Consider the following 18,587-nt stretch of genomic DNA (forward strand, 5'->3'; position numbering starts at 1 on the left):
GGATGGAGCCATCATTAGTGATATTAATAACACTTGTGTTTTACCTAAGTTAAGATGTCAAGGATGTGAAAAAGGCCTGTTGCTGGCCTTTATGAGACAGGAACATAATATGTCTACATTTAAAGGCCACTCACAATTGTTTTCACTTGTTTTTGCCTCATTATAACATTATAATTGATACGTACAGACTGTGCTTGATTGACATCTCCCTGTTTCACTTGATAGATTGTTGTTGTTGTTGTTGTTGTTGTTGGGGTGGGACAGATTACACCTTTCCACAGCAGATATTTTTGACATTAATAATGGCTTTGTTCCATTTAGGAATCCCAGTTCCAGCTCTGTGTTGTGCTTGCTAATTAACTAGTATTTGAATGTACTGCTTACAGTCTGTTTCAAATAGTAAGAGAGATGGTGTTCGACAGGAGAAGTTCAAGTGTATGTTTTTACCAGTGATAAACTCAAATGAATAATATACAAGTCTCTGGCTTGTGTTGGACAGTGTGTCTTTTGTGGTCTGACGTGTTTGTCACACTTAGTGCTGTGGCATTTTTTATTTTCTTCCCCTCCTGCTCTCCTTGTGCACACACACACACACACACACACACACACACACACACACACACACACACACACACACACAGCTCTCTCACTTCTCTCTCTCTCTCTCTGACTCTCTGACACAGAAATGAAATGTTCTGAGGATCAGACTGTCATCTACTGTATTCAAGGTTTGACATGTTGACAGGCATTACACTCTCTGCTGAGGGACCACTCCGTCACATTATAATGTCCAATAGAGTTCAATCTTCTAAACAACTATTGAATTTCCCCAAGCAGAATTAATAAAGTCTAAAATCAAAATTCAATCCTAACTAAGCTGAAGTCCCATCTGTCATGTTCCAAATAGGTTCATTTGAATAAACTGGATAATAACACTATTGATTATATAAAAACGACTATTGTCCCTGTAATGATGTTGTGGTCCTACTGTTTAGGCTTGGTGTCTTTTGTTTTTTTCAGTACGTTCAGTCAGGTCTGCACTGTGCCAACATATTTGTATGTATTTACAAATTCACTTAAGAACTGCTTCACACAAATATGTGGATATTACAGTAGTACAAAGAATAATAATAAAAAAATATATTAAATACAATGCAGTGAAATACAGTAAGATACAATAGGAATAATATCTACAATATATACAGTAAATACAATGATAATAATTTTCGGTCTCTTTTGGGGTTCACACTCAGTGTAATTGTTGTTACATGGCTAAATGTGTTAGCATAATGAGACCTTGGAATTATTTTGTTAAATAAAAAACTTTTTTTGTGAAACCTGTTTATATTTAATACAAGTATGGATGAAAAGTATTGTTTTGGTATCAGTACCTTAGTATCAATTAGCTATCGAAAAATATAGTATCTGACGTTATACAATACTTTTCAATAGCTAATAGGGTGTCATTTCTGTTTGGAGCAGTTGAGTGGGTAGTTTAGTGGGACTTGAACCCCCGGTCTCCGTCATCAAACTCACCTCGAAAGACCAAATCTCTCCATATATTTCTCAGTAAGTACAACAGGCTTCCATGTCAGCCTACTGCTGATGAAATAACATGCTGATAATGTGCCCAACTGTAGCCTCACACATCCATGTAGAGGAAATCACAGACAGTTGTCCTCACACTTTCTGCCCGTGGTGACAACTTTCACTGACGTTAAACCTGAGGAAATGAGACAAGAACGTGTGACTAGGGAGGGAATTCTCCCACGGAAAAGGCTCATTTCATCTTGACGAGTGTTACATATGATTTCCTCTAAACATTCAGACACACACTGTTTTTGAGGATTGTAAAACTGCTAGATGTTATATTTTATTTGCCTTATACTCCGCGGAAAATGTTACAATAAAGTCACGTTACTGTAGATGCCCCAAAACAGCCTTCTTTCCTTGCTGGAGTTTTTTCTTCAGTTCAGGTTCATAAGTTTATAAAATCATTTACTAAACATATCAAGGAAGTTGGAAAGTATAGTATATTCTGCTGTATTCGGATAATTCAGATTTGTTGTAGTATTGCATTACATTGCTACAGTATTAGCAGGACATCACAGGCATAGTGGTGAATGCAGGATGTAAATACAGCATAAGTGGGAAGAAACTATTTTCAGAAAAGAAACATATTTTATTTGCTTTTTAAAAAAGCATTTGGAAGATGCAGATCACATGCATTAGAAATAGCTGTGTCTGATACTGATATCAATATTTGAAATATTTTATATGATGTTTTAAAAAGTCGGAAAACTATAAATCAAAATGTTTCATTCTTTGGCAGTGATAGACCCGCTGATCCACAAGATAATACCGTGTCAGTGTCATGTTTTGTACACCCTTGCATGAAGGTGTAGTGGCGGTAGTATGAAAACCTTTTACTACACATAACTCAGTAGTTTTCTGGCCTGAAATTGACAAAAATGTGACATCAACAACCTTTATTTGAAAGTGTAACCAGACGTTGTATATTTATTATTAGTAACTTGACCGCGGAATGAGCATGTGTGGAAAACTGGACGCTGCTGCGCTGGACCGGCGTATGTCTACACTCTTTGATGTGATGGCAGGTTGACTGGAGATGACTGCAGAAGTGACTGTCTGACTTACAGTACCACAATGTTCTGGATGATGTCAGGGTACTTTCTGTGATTCAAGAAAACCAGACTGGATGTTGTTCTATTGAATTAATTAACGTTGTTGTTGTTGTAACAAGTTGCATTTAAGGTTATTTCTTGTTAGTTATGATGAAATCAAGTTGGATGTACAACCCTTTTTACATCTAACTGGTTGAACTTGAACGCCCCACTGATTGAGCTGTAATTGGTGTTACTTATGCTTCATTTTTACTAAAAAGGCGATATACAAGGACAGTTCATTTAGCATACATCTGTTCTTTAATTTTTTTTTTTTCGTTTCCCTTTTCCCCAATACCTTTTCGCTGAATGTCAAAATTCCTCTGAGTTGGTTGGAGGGTCATTCAGATCACGTGTTGCACAGGGTGTGGGGACTCCTAAACAACGATTGAGAGCAGCTTGGTGCATTCCCCTCTTGGCCAATTAGGGTGTGACGATGCCCATTCTTTTAGGGCATAAGGTGGGGAACATACTTCCTTTTTGAAGAGGCATTTTTTCATTGTGGAGATACTTGTGAGATTTGTTTCTCCAAGCAGAGATATATATATATATATATAGTATTACGTGTTATAATCTCAAAATCAGAACCATGTGGCCCGACAAACTGTAGTGCTGACTTCACGTTCAGAACTCTTTGTTCTGAGAGAAGTCAAAAGTTTTCTGCGAGGGGTGCCAACAAAGAGGAAAACCTGGTGTGTCAAGGCAATGTGGCGTGTTTGTGCAGGGACCAGCAGAACTGACTGTTTGACTGGATTCCTGCGTGAGTCTTTTTGTCAGCCCGAGTTTTCGTCCTGAAGCGCTGTGGAGGGTTTTTTTCAGCCTGTCATGTCTTCACCTGGCCTCCCAAACACCACCCCAATCCCCCCATCCCCCAGCTGCCATGTGGTCTGTCACACTGCCTTGCCTTTGCCACCAAACGCATAAACACATTCTGTTTACTATATTTGTAAGGAACTTTCATTGCCAGCTTGCATTGCAGTTTTTTTCACTCTAAGCTTGACCTTATCACAGTAAATTAATCCTTTTTGCCTTTTCTACTTGTGTTTTATATGGATTTTTCAGCCCAGATCTATGTCTTTAAATATTGGGTAGCTACTGTCTGTGTGCAATCTGACACTTAAATGAAAGAGCTGCACACTGAAGCCGCAACCTGAAAACAATATAAGATGGACCTAAATTCAACAAAAAATGTTTGTGCCAAAGATGCTTAGTATACACAGTAAATGTATAGCAGCCTATATGCGGGTGTTGCTTACTGACCATTGATAGTATATCATTAGTGAACAGAATGAATTAAAGCCCAATTTTCAGGAGTGGCAAACCGTCAAACTAGGCAGTGCTGATCAAATATGAATCAAGATTCTGCTTTGAGTATTTCTCACATAAAATGATTTCAGAAACATATTTTAGTGTAATGTTTATCTGGAATATGAGATTGTGTGTGACCAAGTGAGCCACCATTGTTTCCTGATATGGACAATTCGAAACTGTGCAGCCAATGAGAGCAGCTCAACTCACAGTACGTTACCAAAACAATCCTACATGGCAACAACCATATAGCCAAATTTCAGAATTAAAATAGTACTACACTAACCAATGGGTGACATCACTTTAGGTTCACACTTGCTACCAACACATTTTTCACAAACTAAATCCAAATATGGGAAGCACCAGTAAGAAGTAATTTTTTGAGCAAACCGTTTGGACCAGTGGTTCCCAACCTGAGGGTCGGTATCCCCAAAAGTGGTCACCAGGACTGTAGAAAAAAACATTCTACTATACAAAATTATGGAACGTTTTTCAGACATTTCTTTAATCTTTGCTTTTTACTGTAAGAGAGTAAAAAGTATTATAGCACAACTGGTAGGCATACTGTATGCATGGAGTCCCAAGTAAACATCCCTTCGTTTTAAGGGGTCACCAGACAAAAAGGTTGGCTTGGGGGCTCTGTCCCCCTCCCTCCAACCCGCGACATGATATCACAAATATAATATATGCTGACCCGCAATTTTTTTTTCTGGCTGTTTCATAGCAATTTAAACTACCCCTTCATATAAAATTAAGCGATAATAATATTTTAAAGTATTTTGTTTTGGCGCAAAATAGTAAGTAGTAATAGTAAAAGTCATAGGTGCTTGCAAGTGCGTGCAAACTGTCGATAAGAAGAGGTCCGATTTCACACCATTTGTTTTTTGGCTGCGAACAACAAAGATGATATAAAATGCATTAGACTATGTCTGAAGTTATCAATGTCTACTGATGCTGAGAGTAACTCTAATGATGCTTGTGAATAAATATATTAATATTGAACCTGTAACTCAATTGTGAGTCTAATCTAAATCACAGAACCAAATATTGCTGAGCTATCCCCCCATTTAAGAAAGCAGCACACTGACCTCACTTTACAAAAATGTCCTGCACACAAACACACACAATTGTGACATACTGCGAGAGTTTTTTTTCTGCAGATTCTCTTTCTTTTGCTCAGTGTGAGAGAGTGGAGGTAACAGACGTTGGTTCAATAAAGCAACCACTTGAGCAACCTGCCCCAGTTCTCTTCAGTCTTCTATTTCCTCAGAAGATTGTCAGCAACCCACCACCCCTCCCATACGACCCCTTCAACATTCACCCCCTGGCCACTTTTACACTCCAGCCCCCTTTTTATTCTCCCCAAACATCCCTGCTCACATCTATTTTTGTGAGCCTCTCTCTTCCTCTGTGGAGTTAGTAGGACTGGCCTATGGCTCAGTGAGGTGGGGAGGGTGCGGGGCAGCCTTTGATGCCCCCCGCCTCCTTGAGTGCTGATTTTGAGATGAATGCACCCCAGAGACAAAGAACTGAACATCCAAAACCTGCCCTGACAACATAACAGGGTGGCACACAGGATGAGATGTCAAACGTTACAAGTATTTACTAGTTAGACTGCTTTCACTTGGATTCCTGTGACTCTGAGGAGTTTGTTACCAGACCGAACCTGTGGATCATTGTATTTTGCAGATCCAGCTGTTATTTCACATTATTCTCACTCATTATTAATATATTGTGTCACTTACTGATACGCCAAAATATTTTTTTATGGTCAACACTCATTTTTACTCACTGTAAGGTCCATCTGGCTGTTGTAAAGGAGAGTAGCTTTGCAACACTTCCATGCTGAGGTGGACACAACACAAGTACAGTCAAGAAATGATCAAAATTTTCCATCCATCACAATATACCCGGACTAACTTCAGTATGGATCCTGTAGGATCAGCTCAGGACATCTACAATATTGATGATGCTGTTTGTGTTTACCAATGCCTTTGCTTTACTAAATGCACAATGAGAGCATTTTGCTGAGATTAATTTTATTACTTGGTGCTTCAATATTAGGGTAAATGAGGGCAGCCTTACAACAGAGAATCTAAGTAGCTCTTGCAAACCATCAGAAACATTTGAGACAGTAATTTAACCAGATTATCTAATCCATATTATCTAATCCATACATTACCTATTGTGTATCTGTACAAACTCACAAAACAAACATCTTGACATGAATTTGTCAAACATAATGTTTTCTGATATATAAAATGGGACTGTTTGGCCATTTGTAAATGTTGTGCCAGAGGCCATTTTGTTGAATGTTCATGATTTTCATTTCTGCTTCAGTGGAGGATTGACGCAGCACTACATGATTTCTTCTGCTTTATACAAATTCTAATAGATAAACACAGGTTTGTGAGTGTGTGTGGCCTCTGGCTTGGTGGTGAGTCAGGTGAAGACCAGCCTTGCTCAGGAAGTCCTTGGGCTGTTATAAAGACCAGAAGTCAGAAACAAAAATGGAAGATTTGAGTCTAAAGGCTCTGGCTGCAAAGAAAGAACTGGTAAAGGACCAGAGAATATACAGATGATGCATGCTTGTCCAAGTTAATTGGAAACTCTCAAAACGTTAAGGTCCATTGACTTGTAAATGTATTGTTGTACCACTCTGTAGCTTTGTAGAGAGTTGTGCCATTCAATGCCATGATTTGTATAAAATGGCAAAATACCTGACATTGTCCAGAACTGTGGATTGAACATTAATATTACTTTCATCTTTTTCATTTGCAGTTGAGATCCAGTGTTAAAGGTCCAGTGTGAAGATTTAGTGGCATCTAGCGGTGTAATTGCAGATTGGAATTCCACCACCTTCCCCTTCCAGGCCCAAAAGGGGAAACTATGGTGGCCACAAAATACAAAACACAAAGGGCCCTATCTAGAGCCAGTGTTTGTTTTTTCCCATCTGGGCTACTGTAGAAACATGGTCATTCAACATGGTGGACTCCATGGAAGGTGACCAACGGCATCTGTAGATAAAAACGTTTCCTTCTATAGTAACAAAAACATACAGATTCCTATATTCAGGTGATTAATTCAATTCAATTCAATTCAATTCCTTACAGACATTATCCCCGGACACTTTTCAAATAGAGCAGGTCTAGACCGAACTCTTTATAACATTATTTACAGAGACCCAACAGTACCACCATGAGCAAGCACTTGGCGATGGCGGCAAGGAAAAACTGCCTTTTTAAGAGGCAGAAACCTAGGACAGATCCTTCTGCTCTAGGTGGGTGGTCGTCTGCCTCAACCAGTTGTGGTGAGAGAGAGAGAGAGAGAGACAGACAGACAGACAGACAGACAGACAGACAGACAGACAGACAGACAGACAGACAGAGGTGCACAGCAACAACAGTAGCAACAACTACACTAATAGTAGCTGAAGGCTCTGGCTCCTGTTCTACTTTTAGAGACTATAGGAACCACAAGTAGCCCTGCATTCAGAGAACGTAGTGTTCTAGAGGGGTAATAGGGTACTATGAGCTATTTAAGATATGAAGGGGCCTGACCATGAAGAGCTTTATAGGTGAGGAGGAGGATTTTAAATTGTGTTCTAAATTTTACAGGGAGCCAGTGCAGAGAAGCTAGTAGATTAAACACTAACAAATATATACCTATGAATATTATATTCCATTTCTGCCAATAGATCCTCCTAAATGTTACACACTGGACCCTTAACAAAAAAGCAAACTGCAGTTTCTATACACTTTTATATTAACATTTTATATCATCCTCGTTTGTTTGCACACAAACAACAAATGAAGGCCCGAAATCTGCTCTCTTCTTACTAACCTTTTATACACATTTGCAGGCACCTTTAGCCTTTGCCATTATAATGCATCAAATGAAATGTACATGTAAAAAAGTACTTTAAAACAAAATTGTATTTTTATTTTAACATAAGTTTAAGTTTAACTTACATGATGTACTTAAACTATGTCATGTACGTAACATAACTACCTTAACCTAACCGAGTAGTTTGCTTAAACCTAACCTAACTGCAACCTCAACAAGTTATTATTGCTAACTTGACCACAGAATGAGCAAGTGATACTGGCTGTACCATTAGCAATATTGACACTGAGTGACTGACTACATCATACAGCCATAATTTGGAAGTTGTCCCTGTATTAAATAAGGAGAACTGTATTGTATAATGTATGGTAATTTAAGATCAAACCTTGTAACCACAATGGGTGTTTGAAGACACAAAAGATAGTAATGTAAATCATGTAAATGATCCAGCTAACCTGGATATTAAAATAATTGAACTTTTAGTTTAAGGAACAGAGGTCGTGGCTAAATACTTCACTGAATAGTAGTATGGTGGTATGGTATGGTATGGTATGGTATGGTATGGTAACACTTAAAGTATACACCAATTCATTACTCAGCCTCAGCTGACTGTGCTGCTAGTGTATATAACACATCATTCTACTGAATGCTGACAATGACCTGAACTTTTTTTTAATTCTTTTTTTTTTATGCAAACCTTGGTGCTGTGAGGTTTGCAGTGGAAACGGCTTTGGTCGGTGTGTTATTGAACCTGCTTCAATTCACATATTCTTTAAAAAGTAAGCAGGATATCTTTCTGACAACATGAGAACCTCTTTTAGACCTCTGAGTATCAGCCCATCCCAGCTAGATGTGCTTCGATTCAGATATTTTTGTTTTTAATTATTTATTCCCATCAATTTAGATTTTAAAAAACAGTTATTGATAATTATCTGTTGAATATTGGACTAAAACTGCATCATCATGTGGCATATTGAAAAGTAACCCCCACACAAGGCATTAAGATATAACCACTGTAATTATATATTTTCACCAAAACTATTGGTTGAATGCACTTCCCAATGCTCAGAGATGCAGGACAACAATGTATTGTAATTCAAATTATGAACAGAAATCTTTAAATTGGGTAATTTAAAATATCTGATAAATAATGTGCCAAAAAAATAGTTTGGCTTTTCATGTCATTGTCATACTATACGTTGTCTCACCACTTACTGTTGTGGAGAAAAAAGAGCCTTTTGAAGGGGGAAAATAAATATAATCGTAAAAAGAAAGGGGTGTGCACAATCAATTGTGGCGGGGGGGGATTACCTCCGGATATCCATCTAATAATAACAGAGGCCTCAGCAGTCCCAGTTTAAGACGGTGATACTGTTGATCCCCATATGGGCTTTTACTGTATACCACCGTGAAACAGGACAAACAGTCCTGTGTAATATTCATCCCTGAGGAATAAATATCTGCCCTCGTGTCTTGCCTGAACACAGAGTGAGATTGCTTTAAACTGTAAGCTACTCTTTTCATGGAAAAGATCTAAAATTAATCAGCGGGCTTGTTGTCCCCTCTTAAGGCCATGATAAGAAGGTTTTGGTGCATGGGGAGGGAAACATAAGAGGCTTTGGGGGCCGCTTTTATTAAAAGGATCTGACATCTACCTGCCCTCTCAAATGGCAGGCAATTTTGACACTTCTGGCACGCAAAGCAGCCATACAAAAATAACCACATCTCCTGGGCTGTAGGCCGACTCTGTTTTGATGCTGTTTACCTTAAAGGACACTGTGAGACGCATTGTAAATGAAATGCCTCTCCACAACAAATCACAGAGCAATTTATTTGGCAGCTTGAGTGTCTACACATGGGCTGATTTCTCTCTTCATCTTTTCATTTTCCTGTTGTCATTATCCACACGTATCATGTCGGAGACGGCTTGATGGACTCAATGTGTCGGAACGGCTTGTTCTCACATCCGTATCACTGCAGGACTCCCTGCAGTACAGCAGCAGCCTGTGAGCGTTAAGACTCAGGGCCAGTTCTCGCTGTGATGGTCAGTTGGAGATTCTTTTTATTTTTATACAGTTATCGTTTCCCATTTCCCCACTTGATTGGAGCTTAAAAGCCAAAGCAGCTCAGATCGTGCCGGCATAAATCTCCAGGCCCATTAATCCGTCCTGGTGTCGTGTTTCGCACAGAACTGCCCAATCGTGTCTGGATATTCATGGGGAAATTAAATGAGTGATGTTCCGAGGCAGCGCACCGACACTGCAGATTGGATGTTAAACTAGGTGGGCTGCTTTGTGCGTTTGCTGTTGATTATTCTCAATATGTATAGGATATGAAGGAATAGCTTCTGTAGAGACAGCATGCGACGTGTCTGTTACATTAACCCAAACTATCCTTTCTCTTTTCTATTCTGCTTCACATCCTCCAGCAATGTTGGCAGACTTCATGTCTGAATTACTGGCTATGATGTTGAATGATATTTTAACAGGGAATGGACTGAATAATAACCACAGAAATGTGGAGGAGTTTAATTGAGTTTAATGTCCAGAATATAAATGCTCAATAGCTGCGGTTGCATAAATGCATGCATAAATCTGTACATCTAATTCAATGAAGTCTGGGTTATTTTAGAAAAGAAACTGTTGTTCAAGAACTGAGAGCTTTGGCGTTTTTGCAAGGTTTATTTTTTCACTTCTGTTGGAAATAGGCCTCCAGTCTTTGTATTAAGCACCTGGACATGTCTTTGTATTAGACGGTTGATGAAACTTAGCTCCTCCTTGACTGCAATAAAAGACAGTGTTGAGTATTTCTCTCCTAAAATCGTTTCAGAAACATATTTTAGTGAACTGTTTAGCTGTGATATGAGATTGTGACCGGGCAACCGCCATTGTTTTCTGCTACGGGCAAGTCGAAACTGCACAGCCAATGAGAACAGCCCAACTCGCAGTACATCACCTCCGCTGGACTCCGACAAACTGTCATGGTGACGGCCAAAACGCTGAACTTGAGGCTTCAGAACGGTACTCCACAAACAATACAATGGGTAAATTGGTACTGTGTGTGTGAATAAAATAATTTTGGTGTAAGTTCAGACATAGAGGTTGGCACAGATCTCTGTTACACCATGTACAATATCAGAGTGGACTGAATGCTTTTGTAGTTCCACAAGAGTGATATGTTTTATCTCTAGCTGATTGTAGAAATCCATCAAACCAGACTAAAGCACAATCACTGGATCCTAACTGCTAATATTATTATCAAGCTAAATAATACAGTAATGTTGATTTGTCTACTTTTTATCTGATGATTCATGTTCAGCTGCAAAAAAGTCCAAACATTTTACACATCTGGATGATACATATGCATCGAACAAGGAGAAAGTAAAATTTGACTTGCAGTTCGATTTACCTTATTTCCCCCAAAAATCTGTTTTTTTCTCAATTCTTCTAAGAAGGATTTGTCTCCCCCTCTTCTATAACATAATTAAAAGATATCCTCTCTTCTTTTAATTTGGGGCTATATTATATCTAATCCTCCCGCCCTTAGTCTTAGCTTCCATCTTGGGCTCTTGATTTGATTTTGGTCATTGCTGATTTGATCTCTGGCAATTCTTTCAATCTCCTACTCGACAGTAATATCAACTCTCAAGATGTCTGATGCTTTAATCCACAGCATTAATCTCAGACTCTCTTGCTTAAGAAAATGCAGCTGTGGGGGAGGGAAGGAGGTCAGTCCCCCTGGATTAACAAATATGTATTTTTTGCAGTCTACTGACACACAGACTCTACTTATTAAAAGCTTTCTATAACAAATGCAAAGATTTTACTCAGTCATAAGCTGATTTTTGAATTCACATTCAGTCAGTCAATTCACAGCAAAAACAATGAATGAGGCGACAAGTTCTTTCCACATTTGCCATTCACCTTTATTTAAAAGTTCTTGGCCTTGGTGGGTTCTCCTAGAAGGCAGAAGCATGACGAACCCACCGGTAACTTCACACATGGAGCAAAAACACTTTGAGGGAGTGAATACTGGGGACATGCAGTACTTACACACAGGGCGACACACAGCTACAGTATAGAAAACAGTTGACAGAGGGAAAGTACAGGCAGACTTCACTTCCCATCATCCATTATACAAAAATGTGGATTCGCCCCATCATACATCCTGGAATGAAGTGCAGGGCAAGAACAAATATAATGCATGGCAAATAAATTCTATTATTTAAATGATTTTTGACTAAAATAGAACTTTTGTTTTAAAATTGAAAATGTGAAAAAAGTTGAAAACAGGTTGATCAGTGTTATTAAACCAAACTGTATGTGTACTGCCTTGCTAACTCATCCATTAACCAACATAAGACAGGGTGATGTCAGAGGTGTTAGGTTGATGTGGAAATCAAATGTTTGAAGAGGTGAGACCACAGGCAGTTGGTGTTTATCACAACTGCAAGATACATCTTGAGTTACCACTGACTGACTTAAATGTATGTAAATTTTTTATATATATTTCTATTATTTATTTATAAGTAGGCAACTTGACACTTGGATACAATTGACCATTCTTAAATGAGTAACACAGTATCACTTTCTTTGAAGGATAAACGCAGATGTCTCACTAACAGAAGAACTTGGCAGTAGAGTCAAATCTGAAAAGGGGACTATATTGATGCCTTTAGATGGTATTCAGCCTTTATATGGTATAAAGAGACAGTCCTCCCATCCTCTTTGATTCAAAATCCTACCATTTCCAATCCATATTTTACCATTTTTTTCCTTTTTAATAAATTTCTGCCATATGCTTTAATGTGCTAAAGTGAGTGAGTTCCTTGTGCAATTTTCCAACTGATTTCTCACTTTCACAATAATGATACTGCATATTAATCTGATGTCACTGACATATTTAGGTTAATTATGTAAGCGGGACAACATGCGCAACCGGGCAATCAAATATAACTAACAGAAAACATGGATTCAAACAAACGTCGAGCTCTCTGCCTTTCAAAGTGGTGTATAACTGAGGGTACTTGGGTTTACCCCCCACTATACACCTGCTCTGTAGTTCTCTCACAGTCCAACAGCTCGCTGACTAGCTAGCTAGCCTATATTTACTAGCATAGTCAATGCCATCAAAACAGGTAAAGTGGTAAAGTGGTCAAAACCAGCTTTTCCTTGATTTTGATTGATTGAGTTTCATGTGCGTCTAAAAACCACAAGAAAAATGTAACACACGACATGTGATATCATAGGAAAACAATGGTTTTGTTGCCAACATGTTTCTAGAAATGAATCTCTGTGTGATTGGCCCCTAATCCAACAATATATGCTACCTTCAAGAAGATGAACATTTGCTTTAAGCTAACTCTGGTACAACACACCAAATGGTAACATTGATGTTGAATCTTGTGCATGGTCCCTTTAACAAATGAAATAAATCAATCAAATGAAGGTTATCATTTTCAGTGTTTGTTGAAGCTATTTTTAAGAGGTGCTGATTCAACTGTATAGTTATTATTTTGTCCACCCCATATATATCAGTTAGGGTAGGCTAAATAACAGAAACATCCCTCTATATAATACAATGCAGTTCAACAGCACCACAAACTACATCCTCCAAAAGGATAATAGAGTTGAATTTGTGCTCCACACATGCAAACACCTAAACCTTTTAAGCTGTTTTAGGCTAATGCGACAGTAACTATTTGGTTAACAGGAAGTACCGAACCAAACAAAGCCATGTACCATGTTTGTGCAAAACAGTTTGTGGAGATGAAATGTATAATGTCCTCATGTGACAGGTAGGAGAGGAAACAATGGGGTTGCTTCCTTGAGATGTAAACGCTTGAAGGCTGAATGCTGTCCTGAAATCTTGACTCTAGGTTATTAAAATTACTCAGTTTTTGCACCCATCAGCTTTACTGTTTGACGATGCCTTGGATTTAATTTGTTGTGTGTTGTAACCGTTAGAGGAATATCATCCATGCTGGCCGAGAACAGACAAAAAACATTTCCATCACAACATATCACAGCATTTTGAACATTTTGTGTAGATTTTATGTTTGACACATGATGTAGACCCATTACAAAAAAAAATTACCGTTTTCACACCCTTTACAACAATGCAACATACAATAGCTGCATTCACTGCACATTTTTAGCACAATACAAATAAATTCATAGCCTAGTTCATCAACTTGGGAACAAACTGCTTGTCCAAATTGCTTAAGAGCATTCAGGAGGCATTTTGGAAATATCTTATGGATGTTGTAGTTTTAACTCGTTTTGGTCAGTCTGACCTTAAACCAACAAGAAACCATCGGTTCTGGTACCATTTGAATCAACAGCAATATGACTTCAACAGTGACAAGTAAATCATGCACTTGTTGGCATTTTAAAACAAATAAAGTTCACTTGGAACCACAATATAGTGGCCTGGATCACTTAAGTATTTCGTAGGTTATTTTCCAGCATAATTGCCTAGAGTAAAGAAAGTGTTCTATACTGTATATACTTTTCAGAATATGGAAGATAAATCTTAGCAACAAGCAACAGGAAAGCTACCGTTCAAAGACTGTAGAAATTTTGGGTTGCACAACATGAAGGTACAAAATAATATTTTTTCATGCCTTCAAATGATGAGCTCCATATAGATGCAATCACTTGCCTTTCTTTATCATCTTATTTAGATTGTGAGTGGTCACATTTTGTTTCAGACTCACACATTTGGGCCTCTTTTGGATATTCTCATTTGCTCACATTTTAGGAGAAATCAGTGTTTAATTGATTTAAGGAACTATCCTATTGGCTGTTATCAATTTTAGTTTTGCAGAATTAAAGCTTGTGAGGAATTTCAAGAGCATTGATAGGATAGACTTGTGTCATGCAAGTTTTTATAGACACAAAAAAAATTCTTCTTGTATTAAGTCAGACAGAAATGTAGAACTATTACACAAATAAAAAACTGGCAAAGCAAATAATGGAGGGAACAAGTTGGATGTTAGGCCAATCTGTTCTGAGCTCATGGAAAGGCTCCATGGGTTCTCAGGCAGTATACCGCTCACCCTCTGAACAAGCTTTGACATTCTAGCAGTTTTCAGGCCCTTTGATCTAGTTATCGTTGTCCTCTTCATCACTGTCCTTCATGGAAATGCCTTGCATCCCTCCTTCCCTCACTGAGGCAGTGGCTTCTTCCAAGGTCAGCCGGTTTCTCACGGTTTCATACATCTTACTGTTCAATGTGGAGTCCAGCACCCCTTGAAGGCGAAAGTCACGGTACTTTTTCTATCAGAAATAAATTAAAGAATCAGAAACAGTTGGCAAAAGCATTCCAAAAATCACTCAGGTTTTGTGAGATAGAGGGTCTTCAACTGGTAATGCCTTTATTTAAAAGCCACTCCTACATTTTAGGAAATATGCATGTTTGGTCTAAGTCAGATACTTCCAGTCTTTGTGCTATACTAGTCTAAACATCCCAGACAAATTTCTGGACACACAGATACAAACCCATAAAAATAGTAGTATGTTTAAAAGGCACAAACCCTGGGCAGGCTGCCAATCTATTTCACTTTCCTGCAGAAAAAGCCCCTGTGTAGAAAAAGGGATCATCTCTATAAACATATGTTTATGTGTATATGAATGCATTGGAAGTGTTTCCATTTGTAGTCCAAGTAGTATTGACCAATCATGTTTGAACTGGGTTTGGTTGCATTCAAGTTATGCGGAGAGCAAAAGAGGTGGAAATCACTGGCCAAAATGCAATCTTGGAACCCATCGACGCCAATTTAGCTTTTTATTCGCTTTTTTAAACATTTATTGACATTAATATGCAGACATCTGTTTATAGAGATCAGCCAAAATGTGTCTTTCTCATCATTTTCACATATCAAGTTGCTAATCAGACTGCAGAAGAAGTCTTGGTCCTGACATCCGTTTTCATTGTCAGACAGTAGCCAATGGGCTCCGAGACTGAACAGGGGATAACAAGTGTATACGTTTAATGTTTGGCCTTTTCAGAGTAAACCCGTGTCATGGCTTTGTTCCATTTACAAAAGAGTCTGCAAACAGCTGTGGAGATCAGTGGACCGGTACCATTTTTAAGCTAGCCTTTGTTATAAAGTAGCAGTATTATAAAATAAAGTATTTTATTATAAAGGGTTCAGGCCTATCTGGAAAGTTGAAGGATGATAATGGGTTTACTGTCTATTTTATTTATTCATCTACCGTGGCAAAATTTGGACATCTTGTCATTTTAACAAAGGTGAAGCAACGATTAGTTAACATTAAACAACAACATGCTGCAGTCATGTCATATCATAAATACAGTACATTATTATATATTATTTAATAAATAAAGAAAACATCCATGCTCGCCACCAGGTATAATAATAACTTGGATATACTTGGCTTTTTGGACCAGCCACAAATGCTTGCATGAGATGTCATTTTTCAGTTTGTTTACACCTGGTATTAACATGCATCTTAGGTGATCCGATCACAAGTGGTAGGCTTTAAGTAACTCAGTTTACACCTGGCATTAGAATGCATCTCCACATGCATCTTGAGTGACCACCTGTGATCGAATCTTACTTCTCCGCTCTATATACAAATAAACAATCTTATAGAGCTGTACCTTACTCAGAATGTTGTCAGTCAGTGTCCATTATTAGTCCTTTTATTCAGTTCAGCGGGGCACTAGCCTGTTGCATTTACCTGCTCTTTCAGCAGCCCTGCAATGTGTTTTTTTATATATTACACGAGAGAATTGAGGTGACCTGACACCAAGGGAGTCATCATCATGCTGTAATATTATCACCTTACTTGGCATTACATCTAGCTAAGATAAAACAGGTTACGTTTCCTATTTCCTTCTGCTGAAATTATGTGATCATAGAAAGTTTTACCTATTTAATCTGCAGCTTTCCCTTTGGTGTCGTCTTTACTTTGGGGAGAGTTTGCAAGTCAGTGATGTTACTCAATCACAAGACAGGTATTAAAGTGGGTGGCACAGTAGCTCAGTGGTAAGCACTGTAGACTCATTGCAAGAAGATCCTGGGTTTGAATGATTTGAATGATTGAACAATTTGAGACAAGAATTTGGGCATAAAATGCCTATTTTGAAAAATCACATATTCTTGCCTATTACCAGTTCAGTTCATTGTGAGTGGTTCAATCAGTCGTGACCTCAATTTGATAGGAAGTCAGTGAGGGATTATGTCCTACTATGAGCTTCTTCATAAGAATAATAGCTTGAACCTCTCAGTGCTTCAATATATTAAATCATTATTACTAATGCATTAGCACCAAAGGTTTCAGCTGGTATTGAGATGATAATCTGCTTCACATGTAAAATCAAGTAAAAAAGTGCACAAGTTCCTAAGTGTAGTTAAATATGAAGTAGATAAAAGCACCATAAATTGCGAAATACCACGTAATCAAAAACAAAAACAAGTATATTTCCTTCTGAAATGTGTAAAAAATACATGTTTTTCCTCTTTTCTGGTTGATTTAAGTTGATATATGACATCCATGTATTGCTGTCACTCACTGCTAAAAGCATCCACTCTACTAGAAAGGCCAAATAAAAAAGTGTGCATCTGACAAAAATACCGCACTGTGTGTGAAGAGAGGAGACAAATCCATTTTTAACAATACTCACTATCAAATGATGTGCAAAGCACAAGTGAAATGTTACAATGCACCAGTAGAAATTAGAGACTCAATTTTATAACTTTGATTCTTGAGAATATTTGTGTGACAAGAGTTGATGGAAACATTTTGCTTGCATTTAGACATGAGGGTTAGAAATGTAAAACGCGACTGTTCTCACCTTGACAACCCTAATGAGAATCTTCAGCTGATAAACATGGAGCTGGAGGTCCATACGGTCAGTCAGCCATGTTCCTACGAGGTTCATAGTGCTGGTGTACCATTGCTGTAACACACAGACAAGCACACAGAACGTAACATCATCTGATACTCCATGAAACAAATGCACTTAAAGCTTGTGAAGTTCACATCAGAAAGCAAAATTTTAACCCTCAAAACAATGAATCCACTATTAGTATCTGTAATCCATAGACTTTGCTCACGGTGTATTTGGCAGAAATAGCATGTGATGTAGTCCTTGGAGTGTATCATGATGACAGAGTTTCCTCGCCGATGACTGAGGGAGAGGCCGGAGGGACAAAACTGACAAACAAGTCCTCGGCAGCAAGACGTCTCTAATCTGAAAATGTTCATGTCATGTCGGTCGCACAACCTCATCAAGCCATTCGAAAATGACACAAAGCACAGAGCAGGCACTCCTCTGTAGCAGGGGGGTTGTTCTGCTGCAGTTCAGCAATGCCCACACAGTCTTCCCTGGGACCCAAGCTTGAGAAACAAGCATGACTCTTGTCATGTGGGACCCAATCAGATAGTACTGTAGGCTTAGGATGGACCCCGGGAAGATCTGGCAACTAAGACTTACTCTTTATTAGGATCCTCAGTTAATGGGGATCCTAATAAAGACTAAGTCTTATGATACTCTTGGCACACAGCGACATTTGTTTTGGCATGGGCACTTGTCAAAGTCCACAAAACAAATCTTTCAGGTGTTATTTTAGCAGTATGTCCCAAGCTGTGTGGTCTCTCTGTGATAATAATAATAATAAATAACAATTTTTATATGTCACATATTTGTATAATTTTATTGTAGCCAGCTTTTCCCAATTTTCACTGAATCTGGTGAAACAGCACCCCTGTGGAGATT

At 38.3% G+C, this 18,587-nt stretch overlaps 2 protein-coding genes across 5 annotated transcripts in view; one reads left to right on the forward strand and one right to left on the reverse strand.

Moving 5' to 3' along the window:
- The window catches only part of cunh3orf14 (chromosome unknown C3orf14 homolog), a 69,979-nt gene that overhangs the window by 32,108 nt on the left and 19,284 nt on the right, over positions 1-18,587 (forward strand). The window lies entirely within an intron of this gene.
- LOC127371816 (calcium-dependent secretion activator 1) overlaps positions 11,739-18,587 on the reverse strand; it is a 225,450-nt gene continuing 218,601 nt past the window's right edge. For all 4 annotated transcript variants that reach the window (XM_051414931.1, XM_051414932.1, XM_051414928.1 and 1 more), the window contains 2 exons: positions 17,664-17,768; positions 11,739-15,118 (listed from right to left, as the gene is read on the reverse strand). In XM_051414931.1, coding sequence (XP_051270891.1) covers positions 14,945-15,118; positions 17,664-17,768 — 279 coding nt within the window. In that variant the 3' untranslated portion in view covers positions 11,739-14,944. The remainder of the gene's footprint in view (positions 15,119-17,663; positions 17,769-18,587) is intronic.

Source organism: Dicentrarchus labrax, unplaced genomic scaffold (genome assembly GCF_905237075.1).
Source record: "Dicentrarchus labrax unplaced genomic scaffold, dlabrax2021, whole genome shotgun sequence".
NCBI classification, from domain to species: domain Eukaryota; kingdom Metazoa; phylum Chordata; class Actinopteri; family Moronidae; genus Dicentrarchus; species Dicentrarchus labrax.